This window comes from Thamnophis elegans, chromosome 11, assembly GCF_009769535.1.
Source record: "Thamnophis elegans isolate rThaEle1 chromosome 11, rThaEle1.pri, whole genome shotgun sequence".
NCBI classification, from domain to species: Eukaryota; Metazoa; Chordata; class Lepidosauria; order Squamata; family Colubridae; genus Thamnophis; species Thamnophis elegans.
In genome coordinates, this window is record NC_045551.1 from 68,754,535 (window position 1) to 68,781,131 (window position 26,597).

General features: G+C 41.1%; 1 protein-coding gene across 1 annotated transcript; it reads left to right on the top strand.

Moving 5' to 3' along the window:
- On the top strand, window positions 1–26,292 carry DNAJC15 (DnaJ heat shock protein family (Hsp40) member C15). Its single transcript, XM_032227052.1, has 6 exons — window positions 1–176; window positions 10,009–10,060; window positions 10,682–10,755; window positions 18,255–18,331; window positions 23,994–24,064; window positions 25,448–26,292. Exons 1-6 carry the CDS (start codon window positions 81–83, stop codon window positions 25,516–25,518), a joined length of 441 nt encoding a protein of 146 aa, XP_032082943.1. The 5' UTR covers window positions 1–80; the 3' UTR covers window positions 25,519–26,292.
- Window positions 26,293–26,597: the final 305 nt, after the last annotated feature.

Genomic DNA, 26,597 nt, shown 5'->3' on the forward strand with positions numbered 1-26,597 from the left:
GGTCATTAGTTTTGTCCTTTCTGCCCTGCCGTAGGTCTGTCTTTTTTTTTTTCCCCTTTCCTCCCTTTGGGCTAACTACGATGGAGCAGGCCGGGAGTTCCGCGGAGTCTCTTCGCTACGCGGAGTACGCAGCCCGGAGCGGCGGTGGCCGAGGGCCGGACATCAACTATGGTCTGGTCAGTGTCGGGGGTTGCGGGGCTGCCGTAAAAAGGGAGAACCGGCCTAGTGTTTAAAGCGTGACAGTTGCCGATCTCTTGAGCATGCGCAGTCGTGTCTCTGAAGCGGCTTGTGATGGCGTGCTGGCAAAGGGCTGACCGAGCGCTTTCTTTGGCGCATGCGCACAGGGCTTCATTTCTTTCCCAATGGAATCTTGGTGCTGAACCAAAGTAGAATTTTCCTATTAATAAATAAGAATTATCTTCTTATGAAGATCCACAGGAGATAGTAGTATGATTTCAGTATTTTGGATTTGTGCTTTTTTCGGTTGTTTTTTTTTTTTTAAAAAGAGAAGCAAAGCCAGGATCAGATCTGGTAGAAAGGTGGATGGGAGACCCCCAGGCGATGCCCAGATTGGGAAATTGAAAAACATTTCCGAAGATGGTAGCCATTTATTTGTGGATGATAACTACACTGCTTAGGAGTTACCTCTGCTTGCATATAGATCAAGTATAAACAATTATAAGGCATTTTGGTCATTGAAGTCTTGTATTAAATTTTACAAGAACCCATCGTGTGTGTGTGTGTGTGTGTGTGTGTGTGTGTGTGTGTGTGTGTGTGTGTATATATATGCATAACAGGGTCAGATATACTTCACTGGGTGTGGAGGCTTGATTGGGTTGTTGAAAAAAATCATTTTATAGGAGAAGACATTGCAAAATTGTACTGTTTGTAAAAAGCACTGCACTATATCCTTGTAGTCTCTGGGACTAAAGGTCTTGTATGAGATGATTAGATTTGATCCTTCCTTCCTTCCTCCCATCCTTCCTTCCTTCCATCCATCGATTCATCCATCCATCCATCCATCCATCTTTTTCTTTCTTCTTTCTTTCATCTACCTACCTACCTACCTTCTTTCTTTTTTCTTTCCTTCTCTTCTTTCTTATTTCTTTCCATTCTTGCTTTTTTTTTCTTTCTCTCTTTCCTTCCTTCTTTCCTACCTACCTATGTACCTTCTATCTTTTCTCTTTCTTTCTTTCTTTCTTTCTTTCTTTCTTCTCAGTAATTGTGTCAAGGGGCCAAATATATTGTCTCCGATATAACATTTGAAAATCCGGTTAAAACGAGCAATGACCTCAAAATAATGTGGTCGAAGCAACCGAATTAATTTCTTTTCTCCTTGCCTTTCCCATGCCTTTCTTTCTCTGATCCCAGAGAACTCACCTGTAACTTGCCAATTATTCTGCTGGAAATTTTGCATTATTTCATAGGGATGTCTGTACTTTATCTTTTAGTTTCCAAAGAGATTGTCCTGTTAATTTATTGCATGGATAGCCAAAAAAAAAAAAAAAAGGCCTGGCGTAGTAAATTCCAAACCCACTGAAAAAAATTAATGATTAAAAATAGGTTAATCCTTCAGATGCCTCTAAGCTCTTTTTAAGCTGTTTGTTGGATTAGCAAGATCTCGCTATCCTAGCATTTCCCAACCTTGGCAAGTTTAAAATGTGTGGACTTCAAGTCCCAGAATTCCCATTGGCCAAGATTCAGAAAAAAACTGCTCTATCCTAATCATCACCAAAGGTGTTGATTCAGAAGGAGTGGGATTAAAAAAAGTTGTGGTTATGTGAGTTTGACACCCTTGCTCTAAAAGGATGCAAATGACCAGCTGTTTTGCAAGGAATATAAACCCTTCCATTTCCCACCCTCCAGTCAGAACTGAAGAAGCTTCTTGGATGAGGAGTGAAGTGTCTTCAAAAGAAAAAAAACAAGAAAGTTTAGTTGCCTCCTGGAAAAGGTGCTTTTTGGGAGAAGAGGGGAAAAAAGCATGTTCTTTAAGGCAGAAAGCAGCCACAGTATTCCTGTTACAGGAAAACAGCTTCAAGGGGAAGGCACAGCTGCCGCAGAAGGCTAGAGCTCATGGGATTAAACCGTAGAAAAACAAAGGCTCCTGAAATCTATATTCCCCCCTACCCAGCTCCAAGGACAGGGCATGACCCCCCACACCCCCAAGTCGGGCAATGATAATTAGAATACTAAAAAGGCAGACTCAAGCATAGGTCGAAGTGCATTTCACAATGAAGAGGCATCTCAACCACAAAGCCCCCCAAAATGTATAAAAGCTCACCTACTCTCAACCCAGTGGTGGGTTTCAAAAATTGTTGGAACCTACTCTGTGGGTGTGGCCTCCTTTGTGGGAGTGGCTTGCCGCCCATGGGACCGGATGGGAGTGGCTTGCCACCCATGTGACTGGATGGGAGTGGCTTGCCGCCCATGTGACCGGATAGGAGTGGCTTGCTGCCCATGGGACCGGATGGGAGTGGCTTGCTGCCCATGTGATTGGATGGGAGTGGCTTGCCGCTCATGGGACCGGATGGGAGTGGCTTGCTGCCCATGTGACCGGATGGGAGTGGCTTGCTGCCCATGTGACTGGATGGGAGTGGCTTGCCGCCCATGTGACCGGATGGGAGTGGCTTGCTGCCCATGTGACCGGATGAGACTGGCTTGCTGCCCATGTGACTGGATGGGAGTAGCTTGCCGCCCATGTGACCGGATGGGAGTGGCTTGCTGCTCATGTGACTGGATGGGAGTGGCTTGCTGCTCATGTGACCGGATGGGAGTGGCGTGCTGCCCATGTGACCGGGTGGGAGTGGCTTGCCGCCCATGTGCCGCCCGGATATGAAATTATGAATTAGTACTTAGGTCGGTCCAAGTAGCTATTCAGAAGTTAGTGGTTAGAAGCAATCGTAAAGCAAGATATGGAATTAAAAGCAGAAACATTTTGTTGGCTATTTGAAAGGGAGTATAATATATATTTAATTTTACACATGTTAGCAGCTGCTGGAATTGTCTTTGCACAACAGTGGAAAAAACAGAGACATGTAAATGAATAAACATTACAGTGTGCAGGAATAAATAAATTGACAATTAAAATCAAGAAGGCTTTGAATACTTTTTCACGTGGGATTGGTTTTAGCAATTGCCAACTAACGGAAACAGAAATTAGAAATCCAAAAGTATGAAAGAAAACATCAATTATGTAAGGAAAGGTCCCTAAAATGTATAAGGAAATATTACTAGATCATTATTAATGCGTAGATAACTGTGGGACATTACACACCCACCAGTGGTGGGTTTCAAAAAATTTCGGAGCCTCTTCTGTAGGTGTGACCTGCTTTCCAGGTCCACTGGTGGAACCTCTTCTAACCGGTTCGGTAGATTTGACGAAGCGGTTCTACCGAACAGGTGCGAACCGGTAGGAACCCACCTCTGTCTCAACCCCCGCTGTGTCAGCCACCCCAGGAATATGCTTCTGCCCCTGAAGTTTCTGGTATCCAAAGAAACAGAGGCCTTCTCCTTCTTACGTTTTATTTCCAGCATCTTTCTCCCGGCTTGGAATTGGACCATTTTTCCCCCCTGCTTCCAAATCTACTTTCCATTCCTTCTGAAATTAGTTTAAAATCGACGCTACGTTTATTATGAGAATTTGCAAAAGAAAAAAGCCCGTTATTCGCCTTTCTGCATTTTCCTCTGGCTAAAACATTTTATTTTACAATTGGTTAACGCATCCCGTAAAAATTAAGCGAAGCCCCCGGATTTCCAGATCAATTCCATTCGAACCGTTTTGGACCCAAGCCGAATAAATTGAACTAAGAAACCCAGAAAATGAGCACGGGGAAGGAAACACACCTTCGCGTCCACCGATGCCACCCGAAGCAGAGCTCGGACTGAGAATTATTTGCAAACAGGGCAGTTGTAGGGGAAGCCGAGAGCCATTCCGTGTCCTTGGTTTTTATTTATCTTCTATTTTTTTTTTTATTTTGTGCTGTCAGCTCTTCAGGGAAGCAGCAACAGACAGGCCCTGGGCATGGACAAAGATTCATTTATGTGCCCAGTTCTTAGTTTAATGCTGCCTGGCACATTTTTTCCCCCTCTTTCGGTGTCCTTCCCTTTGCCCTCACAGCTTCTAATTGACGTTGTTTATGGAGACTTAGAGGCAATTTAGCATCCCGTGGTCATTTTGTACAGGATGAACATTATTTATGTCTCCAGCAAGCCAATTTTGCAAGTTTGGTCAAGTGTTTCGAGAAAAAAACAAAAGGCTTTGGAAAAATTTAAAGGGACCTCGGAGCTGTCAGCTTTTCTTGCAATAATAACTCTACGTGTTTCACGTCAATTTCTCAAGAGCTGTTGGGGATAATTGCCACCACGCTTAATGTATATCTTTGGGCGGTAACGCTAATTATTATGCCGATGGTTCGATTTTAATTTTTATTCTAGCCAATAACCCGACGTTGCTCGGGTATTTATTTATAGAGGGGGAAATGTCCAGACCAAACATAATTTCTAATGTTGGATTTTCCCCCTTACCAGAGGGATTCCCCCTTGTGGTAACGCTGTGAAGCCATTACCATGGCAACTCCTGTGTGCTGCACAGTACAAGCCATTTTACAGCTGTACAGTAGAATCCATTTTCAGGCACAACAGGCTGTATCTTAACAGAACACATACCCTGAGGGGTTTTACCCCCACAATATTTTTTTTCCAGAGAGTAAGTCATCAGTGTGCCAAGTTTAGTTGAAATTACTTGAGGCTGGAACACACACACACACACACACACACACACACACACACACACACACACAAACACACAGACCCATTTTGATAGATAGATAGATAGATAGATAGATAGATAGATAGATAGATAGATAGATAGATAGATAGATAGATGATAGATAGATATAGATGATAGATAGATAGACAGACAGGCAGGCAGGCAGAAAAATAGATAGATAGATAGATAGATAGATAGATGATAGATAGATAGATAGATAGATAGATAGATGATAGATAGATAGATAGATAGATAGATAGATAGATAGATAGACAGACAGACAGACAGACAGACAGACAGACAGAAAAATAGATAGATAGATAGATAGACAGACAGAAAAATAGATAGATAGATAGATAGATAGATAGATAGATAGATAGATAGATAGATAGACAGAAAAATAGATAGATAGATAGATAGATAGATAGATAGATAGATAGATAGATAGATAGATAGAAAAATAGAAAAATAGATAGATAGATTTCTGAAAATACATAAATGAATTCTCATATCATCACTTTTAAACTAACAAACAAAAATCCATTGCAGTTTTTCCATTGCCCTACTTAATTTCTTTTCTTTTCAACTTTTTTAATATTAGGAAAAGTGCTTCGGTTGAAGTGATGGAATAAAGTGCTTTTTTGCTTTCACCCTATAGGGATGTTTCTTCATTACGGTGATACCTCAGTAAGGCTTTCTGTGATAATCTACTGCTGTGCCAGAATAATTTGCAAGGAATCGGGTGGTGAAAACGCTAGTCCCCAATTAAAAGACGGTGACTGCATATTATATGACCGCATTACAGGAACGCACACAAAAGTTTTGGAAATGATTAGCCGTGCACCAATACAATGTTAACCCACTTTTTATTTTATTTTTAGTAGTAAGGGGCTTCTTAAGGCTATTGCATAAAAGAAACGGGTGAATCTTTCTCTTATTGTCTTTCGAAAGGCAACTAGACATTTGCAATTTGAGAGGAAGAACGGTCAGTGCTCCCTAAAAGTTATCCTAGAGAGCTATCCCAAAAGTGCTTTTTCAAAAGGGGAACTGGACTTTGTTTTGCTTTGAAGACACTTCGCTTCTCATCCAAGAAGCTTCTTCAGTTCTAGAGAACAGTTCTCCAGAACTGAAGGAAGCTTCTTGGATGATAAGCGAAACGTCTTCAAGCAAAACAAAGAAAGAATCTCAGTAGATAGACACTCCAAGAGAGCTAGTTTGGTGTAGTGGTTAAAGCATCATACTAGAACGTGGGAGATCATGTGCTTTGCCTCCAGATGTTGCGAGTGCTCCATCAGTGGAAGTTTTCAAAACTAGATTGGACAACCATTTGACCAGGATGTCATAAGGTCTTCTGACTTGGCAGGGGGTTGGACAAGAAGACCTCCAAGGTCTTTTCCAGTTCTGTGGTTCTATGTGACTTGAGCCACGGGGTTGGACTAGAAGACCTCCAAGGTCTTTTCCAGTTCTGTGGTTCTATGTGACTTGAGCCACGGGGTTGGACTAGAAGACCTCCAAGGTCCCTTCCAACTCTTGTCATTCTTCTATTCTGCCTGTGGAATTGTGGGGATGGAGTCCTCCTGGAAGTCAAAGCTTTAAACCGTTTTTTTTTTTCATTATGTGTTCGTTATGTGTCTTTTTTCCCCCTTTTTTTTGTAAGCCGCCCGGAGTCCTTCGGGATTGGGCAGCGTATAAATTTTATAAATAATAATAATAATAAAATAAAAAAATAGAATGGCATTCCTAAGTAATTTTTCTTTCAGGGACCTCTCCACCATGTTCTTGATCTTTGCCCTCTAATCATCATCTTTCTATCTTCTTCTTCTTTATTTATTTTATATTATATAAGGCTGTATGTATGTATGTATGTATGTATGTATGTATGTATGTATGTATGTATGTATGTATGTTCCAGCATAACTGGAGTGCCTCGAGCCTTTTCAACCCAACTTGGTACTCAGATGACTTACTCTCTGGAAACATATGCTGGGGGGTGGGGGTAAGGCACCCCTGGCGTGTGTGTATGTGTGTGTGTGTTCCACTATAACTCTGGAATGCCTGGTCCATTAAGGAGAGTGAGTGCAGCGTCCTAGAGCGGCAATTGTTCGTGATGTCAGCTCCTTTGCAGCTTCCTCTGGAAAGCCAGCCGTGGCGTTCGCCCTCCAGTGGACCAACGGGGAAGTGCCTGATGGATTTGGGGCAAAGTGCCAGGACTGTAGACAGGGCAGCAAAGAGGAGTACATGGGAGGGGGAAGGGAGAGGGCAGGGATGATGGGCATGGGAGTAGGGGGAAGAAAGGCCCCTCTCGATGGCTCCCTGTCAACAAACGCTTCGACATCTATAAATACCCAGGCAATGCCAGGTTATCAGCTAGTTCCTAAAAAATTATGGTGTTCAAAGATGCTGGACGATCTTGGTTTCCAAACTTGGCCGTTTTAAGACTTGTGGACTTCAACTCCCAGAATTCCACAGCTGGAAGGTTCACATATTTTCAAATTGCCAAGTTTGAAATAATTGATCAAGGAAAAAAAAGGGCTGTTAAGTTTTCCCAGTCGCTGTTCTGCTCCGAATTTAGGATAATCAAGATTATAATATTTTTATTCCTAACCAGATAGGAGGCAAGACCGAAGTGAGTAACTTGATGTAAGACCTAATATAACCTTTCTGGGAAACTTGACATTTCACAATTGCAATTGTTTTGAGCAGCTTTTTGGTCTATGGGTAAGGAGAAATGGAAGTGCGCATTTAAAAGTGTGTGTATTTTGTGCGCGTTAAAACGTTTGATTCGTGCAGGCAAAGGACAGGAAGTTGGATTTTTAATTATTAAAGTATTTTTATTAGTAAAAGAAAAATACAACAACCAATAACTGGTAAAAGACAATACAACATCCACTGTCTCACTTTACATTTGACTGTGTTTCAAGACATTCCCATAATATCAAAATCCTTATAGGCATCAAAGGTTGGGTATCTTCTCCCCTCCCTCCCTCTTTCCTTACCTTGTTTCTTCTTTCCCACTCCCCTTCCTTCCCTCCCTCCTTCTCTCCTTCCCTCCTTCCTTCCCTCCTTTCTTTTCCCTTCCTCCTTTCCTTCCCCTTCCCTTTCCTCTCTTCTTCCCCCCCTCCTTCTCTCATATCTTCCCTCCCTCCTTTCCTCCTTCCCTCCTTCCATTCTCTTCTCTTGAGTTCCCTCCTTTTCTTCCCTCCTTCCCTCCTTCCTATCTACTCTCCTTCTCTCCTTCCTTCCCTCCCTCATTCCCTCCTTGCTTCCCTGCCTTCTCCCCTCTCTCCTTCCTATCCCACTTTCTTCTCTTTCTTCTCTTGTTGGATTTTTAAAATGTGATTTTTTTTTTGGAATTTGAGAAAAATAGGCAATAATTTGTTTGCCATCATCACTCTATCCCAGATATAATTTTTAGAAAACACATTCAGCACGTTGGAGTGACTTCAACACTATCTGCTTGGATTTCCGCCACCAGAGTTGGTCACAATAGGCCAGTTTCTTCCTGATGAATATAGATAGATAATCCCTTTTGCTTTGTGTATAAAGTACTCTGGAACACTTTGATCACATAATATAAAAATCACAGATCTCTCTCTCTCTCTCTTATTTTGGGTGTGCGTCTTCCATGGGCAAGCAGGAGCAGGAAACATCACCTTTCCCCCATTAACAAAACGAGCTGCCTAATTACTGTGTGTCTTGTATTGTAAGAATGAATGTTTGTAAACTTATTTCAAGAGGCTTAGATTAAAGATGCTGCACAAGTGGGAAGAATTATTCTTCAGCATGAAGAGTTGGGCCTCTTGGAACAAGGCAAAACATGACAAGCATTCCGACAGCGAACTGTAATCACTTGAAGTGGAGCATCAGCTGGGCTCTTAGGAATATTAATGGGATTCCTCTCGGAGCGAAAGCAGCCGCCTCTGAATAATGTTAACGCGCGGTGGGCTGGTTTAGCATTGTGGAATAAACGGAGGCTGCCCTCCAGGACTCCGTTTGAGTTCGTTCGTTTTTCTAGGCATCCATCTGTTGGCGTTCAGTGTGGTTCAGAGTTGCCTCTCTTGAGAGGGACAGCGCATACATTGGATGGATGGATGGATGGATGGATATATAGATATATAAGGGATGGAGAGAGGGGGGGGATGATAAATAGATGATAGATGATAGATAGATAGATGATAGATAGATAGATAGACAGACAGACAGACGATAGACAGACAGACAGAGATAGACAGAGATAATGGATGGAGAGAGAGAGAGAGGTGATAGATATAGATAGATAGATAGATAGATAGATAGATAGATAGATAGATAGATAGACAGACAGACAGACAGACAGACAGACAGACAGAGGCAGGCAGATAGATAATGGATGGAGAGAGAGAGAGGGGTGATGATAGATAGATAGACAGACAGACAGACAGACAAGACAGATAATGGATGGAGAGAGAGAGCCATGATAGATAGATAGGTAGGTAGGTAGGTAGGTAGGTAGGTAGGTAGGTAGGTAGGTAGGCAGGCAGGCAGACAGACAGACAGACAGAGATAGATAGATAGACATAGATAATGGATGGTGAGAGAGGGATGATAGATAGATAGACAGACAGACAGACAGACAGACATAGATAATGGATGGAGAGAGAGAGAGGGATGATAGATGATAGATGGATGGATGGATGGACAGACGGACGGACGGATGAATAGATGGATGGATGATAGCATAAACATAAACAGACATGATAGATAGTGATGGATAGATAGATAGGTAGGTAGGTAGGTAGGTAGGTAGATTGATTGATTGATTGATTGATAGATGATAGAGATGGATGGATGGATGGATGGATGGATGGTAGATAGATAGAGACAGACAGACACACACACACACACATACACACACACATACACACACAAAATTTCCCACAGCTCCTTCCCACCAGCTGCAAGCAGAGGCTTTCTCATGGCCGCCCGAACCTTACAGCACCATCTGAAACCAACACATCCCCTTGACTTTTTCCAAAAGCTTTTGTTGAGTTTTGGTTAACCTTGAAGCGCATGACCATCGTAACTCCCAGTGCAGCCATGTTAGAAGTCCAAATTGTTATTGTTGGCATCTGAGGTTTTTAAAATTTATTTTTGCAAAAATTGTGTCCGAATCATTGTGCAACTGACATTTCCTCTTTTTTGGGTGGGATATATTAGTGTCAAATCACTAAATTTCTCCCCCCCCCTTTTTTTTTTAATAGGCCAAATCTGTCATTGGAGTCGGCCTGGGCATCGCAGCTGTTGCTTTCGGAGGTTGGTATAAAGACGCTTCAGAATAAAATGCTGTATGTTAACGTAACGCAATTTATTAAAAGCCAAAATTAAAAAATCAGGAATGCTACCTTTTATATCCAGTGAGATTACCAATCCACCAGTATATTCGGGTGAACCGCAAGTGGTATTTTGTCCTTGGTTGCAGAACCTGCAGTGACCCAGGCTGGCCACGCCCCCGAACTGGCCACGCCACGCCACGCCACCAAACCAAATTAAATTCAGGAGATGGATTTGGAAGAAATAGAGCCTGGCATTAAAAGAGTTTTAACATCGGCGTAATATTTTTTGTAACGAGCAAGTGTTTTCTAAAAAAAGAGATATTTCCCCCCTCTATAACGCTGTAAAAAATGAAGAGCGATTTATTTCACCTGCCAATTTTTCCTCCTGCTGGACTGGGCCGGCCTCCAAAATCAGCCGCCGAGGGAAAACCGTCTAAATTTCAAAAAAAATTGGGGGTGTGGGGGGGAACAGCTAATAAAATGTAAAAGAAAAAAGAAAATTAAATACTCAGTTTTCTGGCCGAAAACTGCTAGCGTTGCATATCCTCCTATAGCAGAGATAACAGATGTTAAGTTGCCTTTTGGTTTCAATATTTTATAGGACGTTACGCATTCCAGCTCTGGAAACCTTTCGAAGAACTCTTCTCCCAGGTAGCCAGGAACATTTCAGCTACTGTAAGTTGAAAGCTCGGATCATCTTTCATAACGTTGCAAGGGGGGAAAAAATACACATCTTCCTAGAGTTGGAAGTGGGGATGTCCAGTCTGATGGAAAAAAAGGACCAGGGGGGAACATGATAGCAGCCTTCCAATATCTCAGGGGTTGCCACAAAGAAGAGGGAGTCAAGCTATTCTCCAAAGCATTTGAGGGTAGAACAAGAAGCAATGGGTGGAAACTCATCAAGGAGAGAAGCAGCTTAGAACTGAGGAGAAACTTCCCGACAGTGAGAACAATTAGCCAGTGGAACAGCTTGCCACCAGAGGTTGTGGATGCTTCAACACTGGAGGTTTTTAAGAAGAGATTGGAGAACTATTGGTTTGATATGGCATAGGGTTCCTGCCTAAGCAGGGGGTTGGACTAGAAAACCTTTGAGGTTCCTTCCAAATTCTATTCTATTCTATTCTGTATTTTCTATTATTTTTTATTCTATTCTATTCTATTCTATTCTATTGTATCTCTACTCTACTCTACTCTACACTCCATTCCACTCCACTCCACTGATATGGCATAGGGTTCCTGCCTAAGCAGGGGGTTGGACTAGATAACCTTTGAGGTTCCTTCCAAATTCTATTCTATTCTATTCCTGTATTTTCTATTCTATTCTATTCTATTCTATTTCTACTCTACTCTGTACTCCACTCCACTCGACTCTGTTGTAGTGCAGAGTTTCATAGATACACACACATACACACAGACACACAAACATAGGTAGTATTCAGATATATGGTATATACAGGTAGTCCTTGAGTTCATTTAGTGATCTATAGTTACACAAACACGTACACACACACACATATATAAACACAGAGATATACACATATATATAAAGCATCTCTCCCTCCCTCCCTCCCTCCCTCCCTCTCTCTCTCTGGTAGAATCTGCTTGCTGTGCAACTTACTGACTTTGGAGTTGCTGGAGAGGGCAGCAAAAGCCTCTCCTGTTGGCTCTGGTGTGAGACAGCTGCTCCCCAGCTCCATCTATTATTAAAATCCTATTTGTCTCTGACCTAAATCCAACCCCCCCCCCCCACTTCATCTCTTTGTGTCTGCCTAATCTCCCTCCGCTTGGCTGGCCTGCTCCTTCCCTTTTATTCCTCCACCCTCTTCCCTTCGCTCCACTCCAACTCCCCGGCTTTTATATACGCACATATTTTTTTTACCTACAACAACAACAACCCCACGCCCTTCTATTATCCATGCCTTGCCTCTTTCTGTTTCGAAGGAGTGGGTCTGACCGAGGGTTTAGCAACCCCGAGCATTTGATGGGTTTGATGGAACGCTGCCTATTTTTGCATCCCACTCGATTCTGTAGGCGGCAGCCGCAGCTCTCCGAAATGCTAAACTAAAATTAGTTTCTCCTTATATTAGTAAATAGGAAGGTGCTCAGAGAGATGATTGAGAAGCAGCAAGCAGTTCACTGTGGGACATTGAGTGGGAAGATAAAGTGAGGGTAGAAATTTCTTCCCCAAGCTTCTGGGTCGGTTTCTGAACTTTTCGTTACCAGGATTTATTTATTTATTAGACTTATATACTGCTTCATAGGGCTTTCAGCCCTCTCTAAGCAGTTTACAAATTCTTTTAGCAAATTGAGTCAGCAACTTGCCCCCACAGTCCGGGTCCTCATTTCACCCACCTCGGAAGGATGGAAGGCTGAGTCAACCTTGAGCCGGTGAGATTTGAACCGCCGAACTGCAGAAAGAACATCTGTCTGTCTGTCTGTCTATCTCTCTATCTCTCTAGCTATCTAGCTATCTATCTAATTATCTATCTCATCTTATATCTATTTCTTTCTGTTTATCTAACATCTATAGCAATAGCAGTTAGACTTATACACCGCTTCATGGGGCTTTCAGCCCTCTCTAAGCGGTTTACAGAGTCAGCATATCGCCCCCACAGTCTGGGTCCTCATTTCACCCACCTCGGAAGGATGGAAGGCTGAGTCAACCTTGAGTCAGTGAGATTAGAACCGCTGAACTGCAGATAACAGTCAGCTGAAGTGGCCTGCAGTACTGCACCCTAACCACTGCGCCTCCTCGGCTCCTTATAATTATCCTCAACGTCAGGAAATTTTCTCCTTCGTTCGAGGCTGGTTGTCTCCTTGATTATTTCCCATCCATTGCTTCGTATCCTGCCTTCAGGTGCTTCAGAAAATAGATTTGTCCCCCTCTTCTTTCTGAACGGCCTCTCAAAACAAATTATAAGTTTCATTGAGCTGTGGTGGCGCAGTGGTGAGAGTGCGGTACTGCAGGCTGCTTCTGCTGCCTGCAATTTGGCAGTTCTAATCTCACCAGGCTCAAGGTTGACTCAGCCTTCCGTCCTTCCGAGGTGGGTCAAATGAGGACCCAGATTGTTGGGGGTCAAGAAAGGGACTCTGTAAACCACTTAGAGAGGGCTGTAAAAGTACTATGAAGCGGTATATAAGTGCTATATCTGTTGCTATTTATAACAGAGTTGGAAGGGGCCTTGGAGGTCTTCTAGTCCACCCTCCTGCTCAAGCAGGAGACCCTACACCATTCTGGACAAATGGCTGTCCAAACTCTTCATCAAAACCTCCAGTGATGGAACACCCATAATTTGTTCCACTGGTTAATTGTCCTCACTGCTAGGAAATTTCTCCTTAGTTCCAAGTTGCTTCTCTCCTTGATTAGTTTCCATCCATTGTTTCCTGTCCTGCCTTCTGGTAATTTGGAGCAGGGGTCTCCAACCTGGGCAACTTTAAACCTGGAGGACTTCAACTCCCAGAATTTCCCAGCCAGCAAAGCTGAGAAATTCTGAGAGTTAATGTCCTCCAGGTTTAAAGTTGCCCAGGTTGGAGACCCCTGCTTTGGAGAATAGCTTGACCCCCGTCTTCTTTGAGGCAGCCCCTTAACTGGCTTTATTTATTTATCTTGTCTTATTATTTCGCTTGCTTGGCAGCTTCCCATTATTAAACCTTAACCCCGAAAGTATTTTGGAACAGATGTCACTCCTGCAGCTGTCGTTGTTATTAATTCTAGCGCACAAAATCAAATTTGCTCTACCGTTCTTAAATTTATGAGTGGCCGGAGGCCGGCTGACCCTCAAAATTCACCCTTTCCGGACAGGGAGCAAAATAAAAAATTAAAAAAAATGAAAAACGGAGAAAGTATCTTGGGATTTGTCAAATTAGCATTTCCTTTGACGGATACTAATTTGGAGAAAGCCTTATCCAAGCAAGCTTAGATTTCCTGCTTTGGAAGAAGGCTGATGCGCCAGCTGGGAGCTTTTTAAAAATTAAAGAAAGGATTTCTCTTGGTTTTGCCCGAGGCAGGTTATAACATCCTCACAAACGATGGGTATTCTGGGTGTCAGCAGGAAAAATAAAAAGACACCGTGAACAGCCCTTATTTATTTATTTTTTAATGCTACTGTAATTCTTTCTTTTCTTTTTAAGGGTGGGAAGAGGCCAATGTCTCTCCAAACGGCTAAAATTTGGAATCAATTGTAAAAAAGCCGGTGTTTATTCCCAAATCAGACTAAATTACGGCTGTTTTTTTTTTTTTAAACGAAAAAAACCCCGGTTGCAGATCCATAAATAATGTATTTTCCTCCCTTGAAAATACAGGTAGTCCTTGACTTAACAGCGGTTCGTTTAATGACGTCTCGAAGTTACTACGGCGCTGAAAATAAAGAGAGTTAGGATCGATTTGCGATAGCGGCCAGGATCGATGGATTGTGATCGAATTGTTACACTTAGCAATAGCAATAGCAGTTAGACTTATATACCGCTTCATTGGGCTTTCAGCCCTCTCTAAGCGGTTTACAGAGTCAGCATATCGCCCCCAACAATCCGATAGACAGACAGACAGACAGACAGACAGACAGAGATAGATAGATAGATGATAGATAGATGATAGATAGATAGATAGATAGATAGCAATAGGAATAGGAATAGGAATAGCAATAGCAGTTAGACTTATATACCGCTTCATAGGGCTTTCAGCCCTCTCTAAGCGGTTTACAGAGTCAGCATATCGCCCCCAACAACAATCCGGGTCCTCATTTCACCCACCTCGGAAGGATAGAAGGCTGAGTCAACCTTGAGCCGGTGAGATTAGAACCGCCGAACTGCAGATAGCAGTCAGCTGAAGTGGCCTGCAGTACTGCACCCTAACCACTGCGCCACCTCGGCTCCTTATGGCTGTCGCAGTGTTGCCCCAGGTTCTCGTGATCCAAATTCAGAGGCTTGGCAACTGACTAGTACTTACGACAGTTGCAGCCTCTGAGGATTGTGTGATCACATTGTGTAACCTTCAGCAAATGGACCTCTGAATCTAGTCCTGATGGGTTTGTTCTCCTATGTTGAGCCACATGTATGTGAAGCAGCTGTTTTCTTTCCCCAATGTGCAGATCTTCATAGACAACATCTATGGAGATTCTCCATCTGGTCACAATTGTCCTAAAGTGGCAACTGGATTTTCCGGTTGTTCTTTGAAGATGTTTTGATTCTCCTCCGAGAAGCTTCTTCAGTTCTGACTGGATGGTGGAGGATGGAAGGATTGTTTCCATACAATCATTCATTTAGCGACTGATTGACTTATGAGCATTTTTCTCACGACCGTCGCAGCATCCCCTTGGTCACGTGATCATAATTCAGATACTTGGCAACCGACTCATGTTTATGACGGTCCCGGGGTCAGGTGATCTCCTTTAGCGACCTTCTGACGAGCCAGATTCACCTAACGACCATGTGACTCACTTAACAATTGCAGTGAATCACTTAACGGTGGCAGGAAAGGTCGTAAGATAAAAGGGGCGAAACCCACACATCTCACTTAGCGGCATAAAATTTGGGCGCCATTGTGGTCGTAAGTCAAGGAGTACCCAGGGGTATATTCCCCATTTATTTCTATTTACATTCTTTGCTTCTTCCCCCGAAAGACCCCAGTAGATGAAAAAACATTTACACCTTACAGATAGTCCTCGGCTTACGACGACCACAACTGAGCCCAAAATGTCTGTTATGAAGTGAGGTTTTTAAGTGAGCTCTGCCCCATTTTTATAACCTTTCTTGATGCAGTTGTTAAACGAATCGTTGAAGTTGCTAAATGAGTAACACGGTCGTTCAGTGAGTCTGGCTTCCCCGTTGGCTTGCCAGGAGGTTGCAAAAGTGGATCACGTGACCCCGGGACACTGTGACCGTCATAAATATGAGCCCGTTGCCAAGCATCTGAATTTTGATCGTGTAACCGTGGAGATGTCTCCACGGTCGTAAGTGCGAATAACGGCCGTAAGTCCCCTTTTTTTTAGCGCCGTTGTAACTTTGAATGGTTACTAAGTGAAGCAGTGTTTCTCAACCTTGGCAACTTGAAGACGTCTGGACTTCAACTCCCAGAATTCCCCAGCCAGCGAATGCTGGCTGGGGAATTCTGGGAGTTGAAGTCCGGACGTCTTCAAGTTGCCAAGGTTGAGAAACACTGACGTGAACCGTTGTAAGCCGAGGACTACTTGCGCAGTGAAACTCGGGGTTTTTTGGGGTGAGAAGGACGGCATCTCATCACGGGCTTCACCCTCTGCATAATTCCCTAATTATGGTCGTTCACTTCATTTGTGGCCATTTACACTTCATTCCCGCAATTGTGTAATTTCACAAATGAACAAAGGGACGCCGATGATTAAATTGCATCAATTACCGCATAATGTAAATTAAGTTGATTATGTAAAAAAAAAAAAAAAATCACATTTCGTGGGTATTAATGGGATACCTGTTTCTCCTAAGCGCTCGGCAAAAATTGGAGTTTTATCGTATAAGAGACACTATATATCGTCTTTTTTTCCCACCCAGCCAAGAAGGGGATGGGGAAGTGGGTGGGGGGGAGAGAACATTCCTCTTTTCCTCTTTGATTCCTGAATGGTCTTCCCCCAAATTTGAACGGGCCCAGCGAGAACTTTGAAGTCATTCACTGAAGGAATAAAAAGGTTTCTCTTCCAGTTGGATATAGGAGAATAAGAGTAGAGTAGAGTAGAATAGTATAAGAGGAATGAAGAATGGAATGGAATACAATGCAGAATAGAGTAGAAACAATAGAATAGAACAGAACAGAGAAAATGAATAGTATAAGAGGAATGAAGAATGGAATGGAATATAATGCAGAATAAAGTAGGAACAACACAGTAGAATGGAATAGAATAGAATAGAATAAGAGGAATGAAGAATGGAATGGAATATAATGCAGAATAGAGTAGAAACAATAGAATAGAACAGAGAAAATGAATAGTATAAGAGGAATGAAGAATGGAATGGAATAGAATGCAGAATAGAATGTAGACTAGAGTAGAATAGAATAGAATAGAATAAGAGGAATGAAGAATGGAATGGAATATAATGCAGAATAGAGTAGAAACAATAGAATAGAACAGAGAAAATGAATAGTATAAGAGGAATGAAGAATGGAATGGAATATAATGCAGAATAGAGTAGAAACAATAGAAGAACAGAACAGAGAAAATGAATAGTATAAGAGGAATGAAGAATGGAATGGAATAGAATGCAGAATAAAGTAGGAACAATACAGTAGAATGGATAGAATAGAACAGAATAGAATAAGGAATGAAGAATGGAATGGAATATAATGCAGAATAGAGTAGAAACAATAGAACAGAACAGAACAGAGAAAATGAATAGTATAAGAGGAATGAAGAATGGAATGGAATAGAATGCAGAATAGAATGTAGACTAGAGTAGAGTAGAATAGAATAGAATAGACGTAGAGGAATGAACAATGGAATAGAATGGAATGGAAAATGAATGGAATGGAATAGAACATAATGGAATATTTTATTGTCTCTGCTAGATAACCTGTAAAGATATGATGGGATATAAGTTAAATAAACTCATTCTCATTCCCCCCCCTCTCTCTCTCTCCCCTCCCTCCCTCCCTCCCTCCCTCCCTCCCTCCCTCTCTCTCTCACACACACACACACACTTGATGAGATTTCCAGTCTCAGGTTCAATCTTAAGCCAAGGACTCCCTGGTGTAGATACTTTAAATAGGATGCCCCCTACTTTCCAATACCTGCTGCTGTGGGTCAAGTAAGAGAGTCTTTTGTGGTTAGTCCGACATCTTGTTTCTGCCCCTCTTTGCCGAAGGCAGGTGGCAGGATGCAAACTTTAATCTACGTTGTTTTGGTTTTTTTTTTTTTTTTTAATTAAAAAGAAAAATTAGCAGCCCCAGATGGCCAACTTGGAAATTGGAGGACACAGCGCTCCAGATACAATTATTTAATTTTTAACTCAGCTGCTTTTTCCAAATTTAAATTCCCCCCCCCCCCCCCCCAATCTAGGCTTCCTGATTCCATCTGCAGAACATGGTGGTTCTGATTATTATTCTGGAACCATAATTTCGTTGCTTTGAAGCAGAATTCTGTCCACACGATCGTTTTGACTTTTAATGCTCTTGGGCTCCCACTAAAATCCCCCTTCTCTTTTGTTCACAGACCGCTTCTTCGTATTACAAAGGCGGATTCGAATCGAAAATGAATGTTCGGGAAGCTAGCCTTATTTTAGGCATAAGGTAAGCCTTTTGTCTTTTTTTTTTTTTCCAATGAACGATTTTTATTAGTTTATGTTATACAATAAAAACACAAAAGGAAACAGTTGGAAAAAAATAGGGAAGGGGAAAGTGTGGAAAAGAAGGGGGGAAAGAAAGAAAAGTCATTGACTCCTTGAGCCGAGGTGGCGCAGTGGTTAAATGCAGCACTGCAGGCTACTTCAGCTGACTGCAGTTCTGCAGTTCGGCTGTTCAAATCTCACCGGCTCAAGGTTGACTCAGCCTTCCATCCTTCCGAGGTAGGTAAAATGAGGACCCGGATTGTTGTTGGGGGCAATATGCTGACTCTGTAAACCGCTTGGAGAGGGCTGGAAGCCCTATGAAGCGGTAGATAAGCCTAACTATTGCTATTGCTAATTGCTTAATCCCTTTGGTGCAGTAGAACGAGATGATAACATCCAAACTCAACTTTTTTCTTTTACATAATAGTTTAAACCAAGCCATTTTTAGAACCGTAAAATCTACCTAATCGGTCAAACCCAAAATCAAAGTTTCATATTTTTTTTGCCCACCTCAAGCACAAAGTCCAGAAGTGGTTTCCAAGTAGGAATAAAAGTATTTATTCATTTATTTATTTTTCTTGGATCAAAGCAGCCAACTTAGCCATCTCTGCCAACTCCCATCAACTTCTCTAGCCTTTCATCCATTGTGTGGATCAAAGCGTGCTTCCATTTTTGTGCATAGTGTCATCTCGCTGCCATCAACGTATTGGAAATGTAATCAGTTACTGGGTTCTTATTATCATACGTGGTGAACATGCCCTAAGGCAAAAAAAAATTTGGGATGAAAATACATACATGGCTAGAAAAAATGATAAAGAAACGGTTCCACCACAAAACCGCGTTCGACTAAAGGGCGCTCGACGAAACCGCGTAGCTGACGTCATCACAGCGCGACAACAGCGCGGAGAAAAAAGCACGCTGTAAACGCTAAACCTAAAATTAACCCCTAAACCTAACCCCCCTAAACCTAATCCTAAACCTAATCCTAAACCTAACCCTTAACCTAACCCTAAACCTAACCCTAAACCTAACCCTTAACCTAACGCTAAACCTAACCCTAACCTTTAACCTAACCCTAAACCTAACCCTAAACCTAACCCTAAACCTAACCCTTACCTTAACTTGAATCGGCTTGCTTTCAAAGCGCTATTTAAAGCGCCCTTCTTTCTTCGCGCTCGCTGTTGTCGCCCTGTTGATGACGTCAGCGACGCGGTTTCGTCGAGCGCACTTTAGTCGAGCGCGGTTTTGTCGTGCCACGAAAGAAACACGTAGATTTAAAGCCAGAAATCTTCTTGTTAGTTATGATGCCAGAAGAAAACAATAATGGGAATACCTACTTATTATTACATATTTTGACAGGAGCGAGAATTGTATTTGCACAATATTGGGAAAAAATGAGGAAACTCCTACAGATGAAAATATAATTAAAAAATATTAGATTGTGTGGACAGATTGAGATTAAAGATAAAGGATAAGGAAGATACAGAATATTTCTTAACATGGGATCTGTTCTATCAATGGTTAGATAATAGAGGTAGAAATTAGAAGATGTAAGAGTATAAGAAAAATGATGAAAGGTTATTATATTTAAGCAGTGTGTGTGTCTGTGTGTATGTGCATATGTATATGTGTTTTTTTTAATTTGTGCTGATAAATCAGCACAAATAAAAAAAACACAAATATAACAAAGGCAACAGTAAAAAAATATTGGGTTTCTGTCGTGATGGACTCTTGTGATGAGCCGATTGACAGATGATGGAAGCAGTTAGCTTCCTCCCATAATTGGGGCTTACCAGGGGTTGTAAAAATCTAATAGGTATGTATATGTGTGTATATATATTCCTTCCCTCCCATATTTGGGCATACCGGGTGCTTTGACATAACACTTAATCATTTCCTTGGCTCAGCTGATAAGGGAGGAGAGCTTGTGGCTTAGAGGTTAATATAACTGCCTAATCTGTACAAACAGCCCAGGTTCGAATCCCAGCATGGACTCCACACACACACCCCCACCAAGATTTATAGAAAGACGGCAACTCCGGCCACGCTTTACTCACACAAAGACGAAGCCGAAAACACACCAGCCTGAAGTTGGCGAGTGAGACCTCGCCGAAACGTTGCCAAGACAATCTCAACCTTACACGGGAAAAGAACCCAAATACAAGACCAGCCATACCTACACATATATAAACATTATTATTATGTATAACTAAATTGACTCAGGCAATACCCTTTTCATTAAGAGCTTACGTATATTAAAGGAAAATCTATAAATAAATAGATAGATAGATAGATAGATGATAAATAAATAAATAAATAAAATAAAAAAACATATATAACATCAAATTTCCCCCCCAAGTCTTTTAGAATAGAAAAGAATAGACTAACATCTTTGTCACTTTGAATGTACATTAATGGGCATACATTAAAAATGAAATTTAGTTGCACACAGCTCTTAAAGGGTCACCACTTCAATTTGACAATACATGACAAGATAAATAAGTAAGTAAAATAAGTAAATAAGTAAGTAAGTAAATAAATACATACAAAATTATATTTTTTCCATAACCCCCCCCCCCCCAAAAAAAAGTCTCAGGTTTTTTTTTTCCTTTATGCTCCCTTTAAGAATTTCCCACATTAGGGCTACGAATCCTATACTCCAATATTTCTTTGCTTGATCTCATCTCCGCCATAAATCATAAAAGGCCCCTTTCTTTCCAATTTGCATTTCCAACATTTCACGTGGAAATACCTTTATACATTCTTGACAACTTGTCTGGAGTTAAATACCAAAAGGCAAGCCTTTTTTGCCTTGAAAAGAATGATTTATCTGAAAGGGATAGGAGGGCGCAGAATTTACCGGCCGAATTTCCTGCTCGACAGCTCGAGGGCATTTGAAAAATAAATGCCATTTTATAGCTGTCCTCCTCCTTGCACTTTGGAAATCCAGCTAAGTTTTGTGTCTTTTTTTATACAGTGTCTTTTGACTCTGTTATTCAAGATATGCTACAAAATAAAAATAATACCATTGAAACAGAAGAAGGGAATGGAGGGCGGAAAGGAGCACAAGGAGTTAGTTACAACACTTCATTTAATGACGAAGCTACAACACCACTGCAAAAATGTGAATCAGGGCCATTTTTCACAGTTACGGCCTTTGCAGCATCCCCATGGTCACGTGATCAAAATTCGGACGCTTGGCAACTGACTCATATTTATGACGGTTGCAGTGTCCCAGGGTCATTTGATCCCTTTTTGCAACCTTCTGACAAGCCAAATCAACCGGGGAAAGCCAGAGTCACTCAACCATTGTGTTACTAACTTCAACAACTGCAGTGATGCCCTTAACGACCGTGGCAAGGAAGGTCGTAAGAGAGGGCAGAACTCATCCCACAACTGTCTCGCTTAGCAAGGGGAAGGATGGGGCTCAATTGTAAGTTGTAAGTCGAGAACCCACCCAGATAATTTAAATTTGCCCCTTTTCCTACGGCGTCTTTTGAATCCGTTATTCAAGGTATGTTACAGAATAAAACGATGGCGTTTAAACACGGTAAAGTGGAATGGGAATGGAAAGGGAATATGAGCAAATAGTTAATTCGGGTTTTATATATTAATTTAGAATATTAACTCTGATACTATTTAAAATGTGGAAGGTTTAAATGTAACACAGAAATTACGAATCTACTTCACTCGGGGGGGGGGGTGAAATGGAGCAAATTTCCCTATTGTGTAGTTGACTATTAAAATATCCCAAATCACTTCCAGGCGTTGGGCTCTTCCTAAATTTTGGAATTCAGCCATTACCAGAATTCCTGTTTCCTGCCAGCGTGCCAGCTTACTCACACTTGACTAATAAAGAATATTCTACTCTATTCTGTTCTATTTATATTCTCTATTCTGCATGCTATTCTAGTCTATTTCTTTTTCTATTTCTATTTCTATTTCTTTTTCTATCTCTATTCTATTCTATACCATTCCATTCCTATTTCCTATTCTAGTCTAGTCTATTCTATTCCATTTCATTCCATTCTATTCTATTCCATTCCATTCCTATTTCCTATTCTAATCTATTCTATTCCATTCCATTCCTATTTCCTATTCTATTCTATTCCATTCCATTCCATTCCATTCCTATTTCCTATTCTATTCTATTCCATTCCATTCCATTCCATTCCTATTTCCTATTCTAGTCTATTCTATTCCATTCCTATTCTATTCCATTCCATTCCTATTCTATTCCATTCCATTCCATTCCTATTTCCTATTCTAATCTATTCTATTCCATTCCATTCCATTCCTATTTCCTATTCTAGTCTATTCCATTCCATTCCTATTTCCTATTCTAATCTATTCTATTCCATTCCATTCCTATTTCCTATTCTAGTCTAGTCTATTCTATTCCATTTCATTCCATTCCTATTCTAATCTATTCTATTCCATTCCATTCCTATTTCCTATTCTATTCTATTCCATTCCATTCCATTCCTATTTCCTATTCTAGTCTATTCTATTCCATTCCTATTCTATTCCATTCCATTCCTATTCTATTCCATTCCATTCCTATTTCCTATTCTAATCTATTCTATTCCATTCCATTCCTATTTCCTATTCTATTCTAGTCTAGTCTATTCCATTCCTATTCTATTCCATTCCATTCCATTCCTATTCTATTCCATTCCATTCCATTCCTATTTCCTATTCTAATCTATTCTATTCCATTCCATTCCTATTTCCTATTCTAGTCTAGTCTATTCTATTCCATTTCATTCCATTCCTATTCTAATCTATTCTATTCCATTCCATTCCTATTTCCTATTCTATTCTATTCTATTCCATTCCATTCCTATTTCCTATTCTAGTCTATTCTATTCCATTCCATTCCTATTCTATTCCATTCCATTCCTATTCCATTCCATTCCATTCCATTCCTATTTCCTATTCTAATCTATTCTATTCCATTCCATTCCATTCCTATTTCCTATTCTAGTCTAGTCTAGTCTATTCCATTTCATTCCATTCCTTTCCTATCCTATTCTATTCCATTCCATTCCATTCCTATTTCCTATTCTATTCTATTCCATTCCATTCCTATTTCCTATTCTAGTCTAGTCTATTCTATTCCATTTCATTCCATTCCTATTTCCTATTCTAATCTATTCTATTCCATTCCATTCCTATTTCCTATTCTATTCTAGTCTATTCTATTCCATTTCATTCCATTCCTATTTCCTATTCTATTCCATTCCATTCCATTCCATTCCATTCCATTCCATTCCATTCTTATTTCCTATTCTATTCCATTCCATTCCATTTTATACCATTCCATCCCTATTTCCTATTCTATTCTATTCTATTCTATTCTCATTCCATTCCATTCTATTCTCCTGCATTCTATTCCATTCTGCATTCTATTCCATTCTGCATTCCATTCCATTCTATTATTTTCTTACAAATTATTCCAAGTTTTTTTTTTTAATTTCTTGAAAGGTGTAGTACTCTCTTTCACCACCAGATGGCAAGGAGCTCTAGAATGTTATGTTTTCTGAAGCAATGCAAATTTGCTAGTTTTTCTGCCTGCAAGATTCCTGATTTATGCTAAGCGCTCTAAATATATATTTTTACAGTCCATCTGCCGGCAAGGCCAAGATTAGAAATGCTCACCGGAAAATCATGATTCTGAACCACCCAGATAAAGGTATGTTTTTGTGTTTCGATCAACGTTTGTTGGCTCGGTGACATCCAAACGGCCCTCTCTTAATCTCAGCCCAATCTTAACGCACCCCATTTCAGAGCAAAATGTTTTGCTTAAAATGTTTGCATGAAAAAAAAATTAGCCTTCCAATTCAATGAACCGCAGCCGTTGAAAATGGCTGTCTTTTGGGGTCACTTGCAAAATCAAAGCCCTTAATTAGCTGTCAGGTATCGGATTGCTGGAACTTAATACATCAAATTTAGGTTTCGAAGTGAGAAAAATATTAGCCAGGAATGCTAAAAATAATAATAATAATGCAGTTTACTTGAGCAGAATCTTTATAAATAAGGGAGAGGATTTTTTTTTTGGGAGAACTGTGTTATGAAATGACAAATACGTGTTAGTTTTTAGCGCTGCAAAGGACTCCATCGCTTGTCACAGATACTTTAATGAGCCAAGTTTTTAATGCAAACAGATCTCCCCCCAAAAGCTCTTATTATAACTTTAACTACACTACAGCTGGTTGAGAAGGGAGCCCATATGTTCATTGATGTACTCTCTACTTCGAAACAACAGATGGTCGAGAGTTTACTCAGTATTTAAAAAGCCCCAAAACCGGGGTGGGGGGAGAGCGAAGTTTTTTTTTTTTTAAATATCAGGCTGACAGATTTATTGTCTGTTCCTTTTCATTTCAGGAATATAAAATTAATTCTGACCTCTATTAGGGCGAAAGGTGTAGAAGAACATTGATGGCGCTGATTTAATAAATCAAATCAATCATTGGGAGTTTTGTATGCGCCGGGCTCGGTCCGGGCACAGACTAAAAACCAGTTTCGATGTAAACAAGGATGAGTTTCATTAAACAATGATCTGAATGCCGCCGCTCTGGTTTAACGGGGCAGGCTTGGATATTGCGAGATCTCCTGGGCTGAGTGAGGGGCTTATGTCTTACTTGTTTTCCAGTAGGAGCGATACGATTAGGAAGCAGGGAGTGCATTTTGTCGATTGGATTTAATATCTGGAGTTGAATTTGGCTTCCCCCGTTGACTTTGCTGGTGAGATGGTCATAAAAGGGGATCACATGTGCCCCCCCCCCCACCGGGCACTGCAATCGCTTAACGACCGTGTGGCTAAGTTAACAACTGCAGCGATTCACTTATCAACTGTGGCATGGAAAGTTGTAAAATGGAGCAAAACTCCCTTGAGAAATGCCTCACTTAGCAACATAAATTCTGGACTCAGTTAAAGGTTTAAGTTGAGGACTACCTGTATATAAAATCTCTTTCCCACAGCTAATCACCATAGTAGTAGTATTATTAGGTTAGGCCCAGCATTGTGTACTAATCACTTCTCTGATTTCTCTCTCTCTTTGTGTGTCGTCCTAAGGTGGATCTCCATACCTGGCAACCAAAATCAACGAAGCCAAGGATCTGCTGGAATCAAGCAGGAAAAATTAGGGATTTTCACCGCACCTCAGAAACTTTTCGGAAGCCACACAAGGACTTCTTTCTTACCCACAGCACGGAAATCAAACTTTGGGCTTGTCAATAAAGTGTCAGCCGATTTGAGGACGCCGTTTCAGGGAGTTCATAATCAAATCCGGGTTCCATCCTTCAAATCTCATTTATGGCCTCAGGGGGGACCTTATCCTGGAAGTGTGAGACCGCGATGCAGAAAAGTTAAGATTGATCATCATCATCTTCATTTAACCACCCCCCATAATCCCTCGCGGGGTGGTGTCTCTGCAACTGAATGGAGTTAGCCGGGTTTTTAATGGCCAGATGCCTTTCCTGTTGCCATTGCAGAGTTTTGTTCAGCAGATAAAATTCTCATTGTGCCCAGAGAGAGAAATGTCTGCCTCTAACCTAGGATCGAACTCCTGCTCCAGCCTCCTGATTGTGAGGAGACACACCACACCAAAAGTTAGGATTGTTATTCTCTATTAATACGTCAAATCCAAGTTTTTAGTTTTTCATCAGCAAAAAAAATAATAATAATGTTTTGTTTCCTTGGAAAAACCAGAAGCGTTGTAGATTACAATGATTAGACTGTCTAAATTTGAACTCCCGGCCCACCGTGAAAATTATAAAATGGATGCTTTAGACCTGTGAATTTTCTCCCATCGCACTCTTAGAGAAGTAAGCAGCTCCTCCTTTATCTAAGCTACCTGTCTTGTTTTTAATTTTAAATATTTTAAAGATATTTATGTTCCTTAAATGTTTTGGACAACATCCATACGCTCCCCAGTGGCACGTTTTTGGTCTCGGATAAAAGGTGTCCTCCCTTCAGTGGAAGATATGAATTTGACACGTTCAATGAAAAGATTTGATTGACTTTCACTAATGAGGCAGGTGTAACGGAGGGAAAAAACAGTTCCGTTATCCCTGTGTGATCGGCCTTCCTTCCCCCGAAGCAAAATTGCTCTAGTAAGCCATGAAAATATTTACTTTCGCTCGACTGTGCGAGACAACGCGAGCTGCAAATCCCCCGTTGAATCCTTGCTCGTGTTGAGGGAAACGGTGTGTCAAAAGCTGAG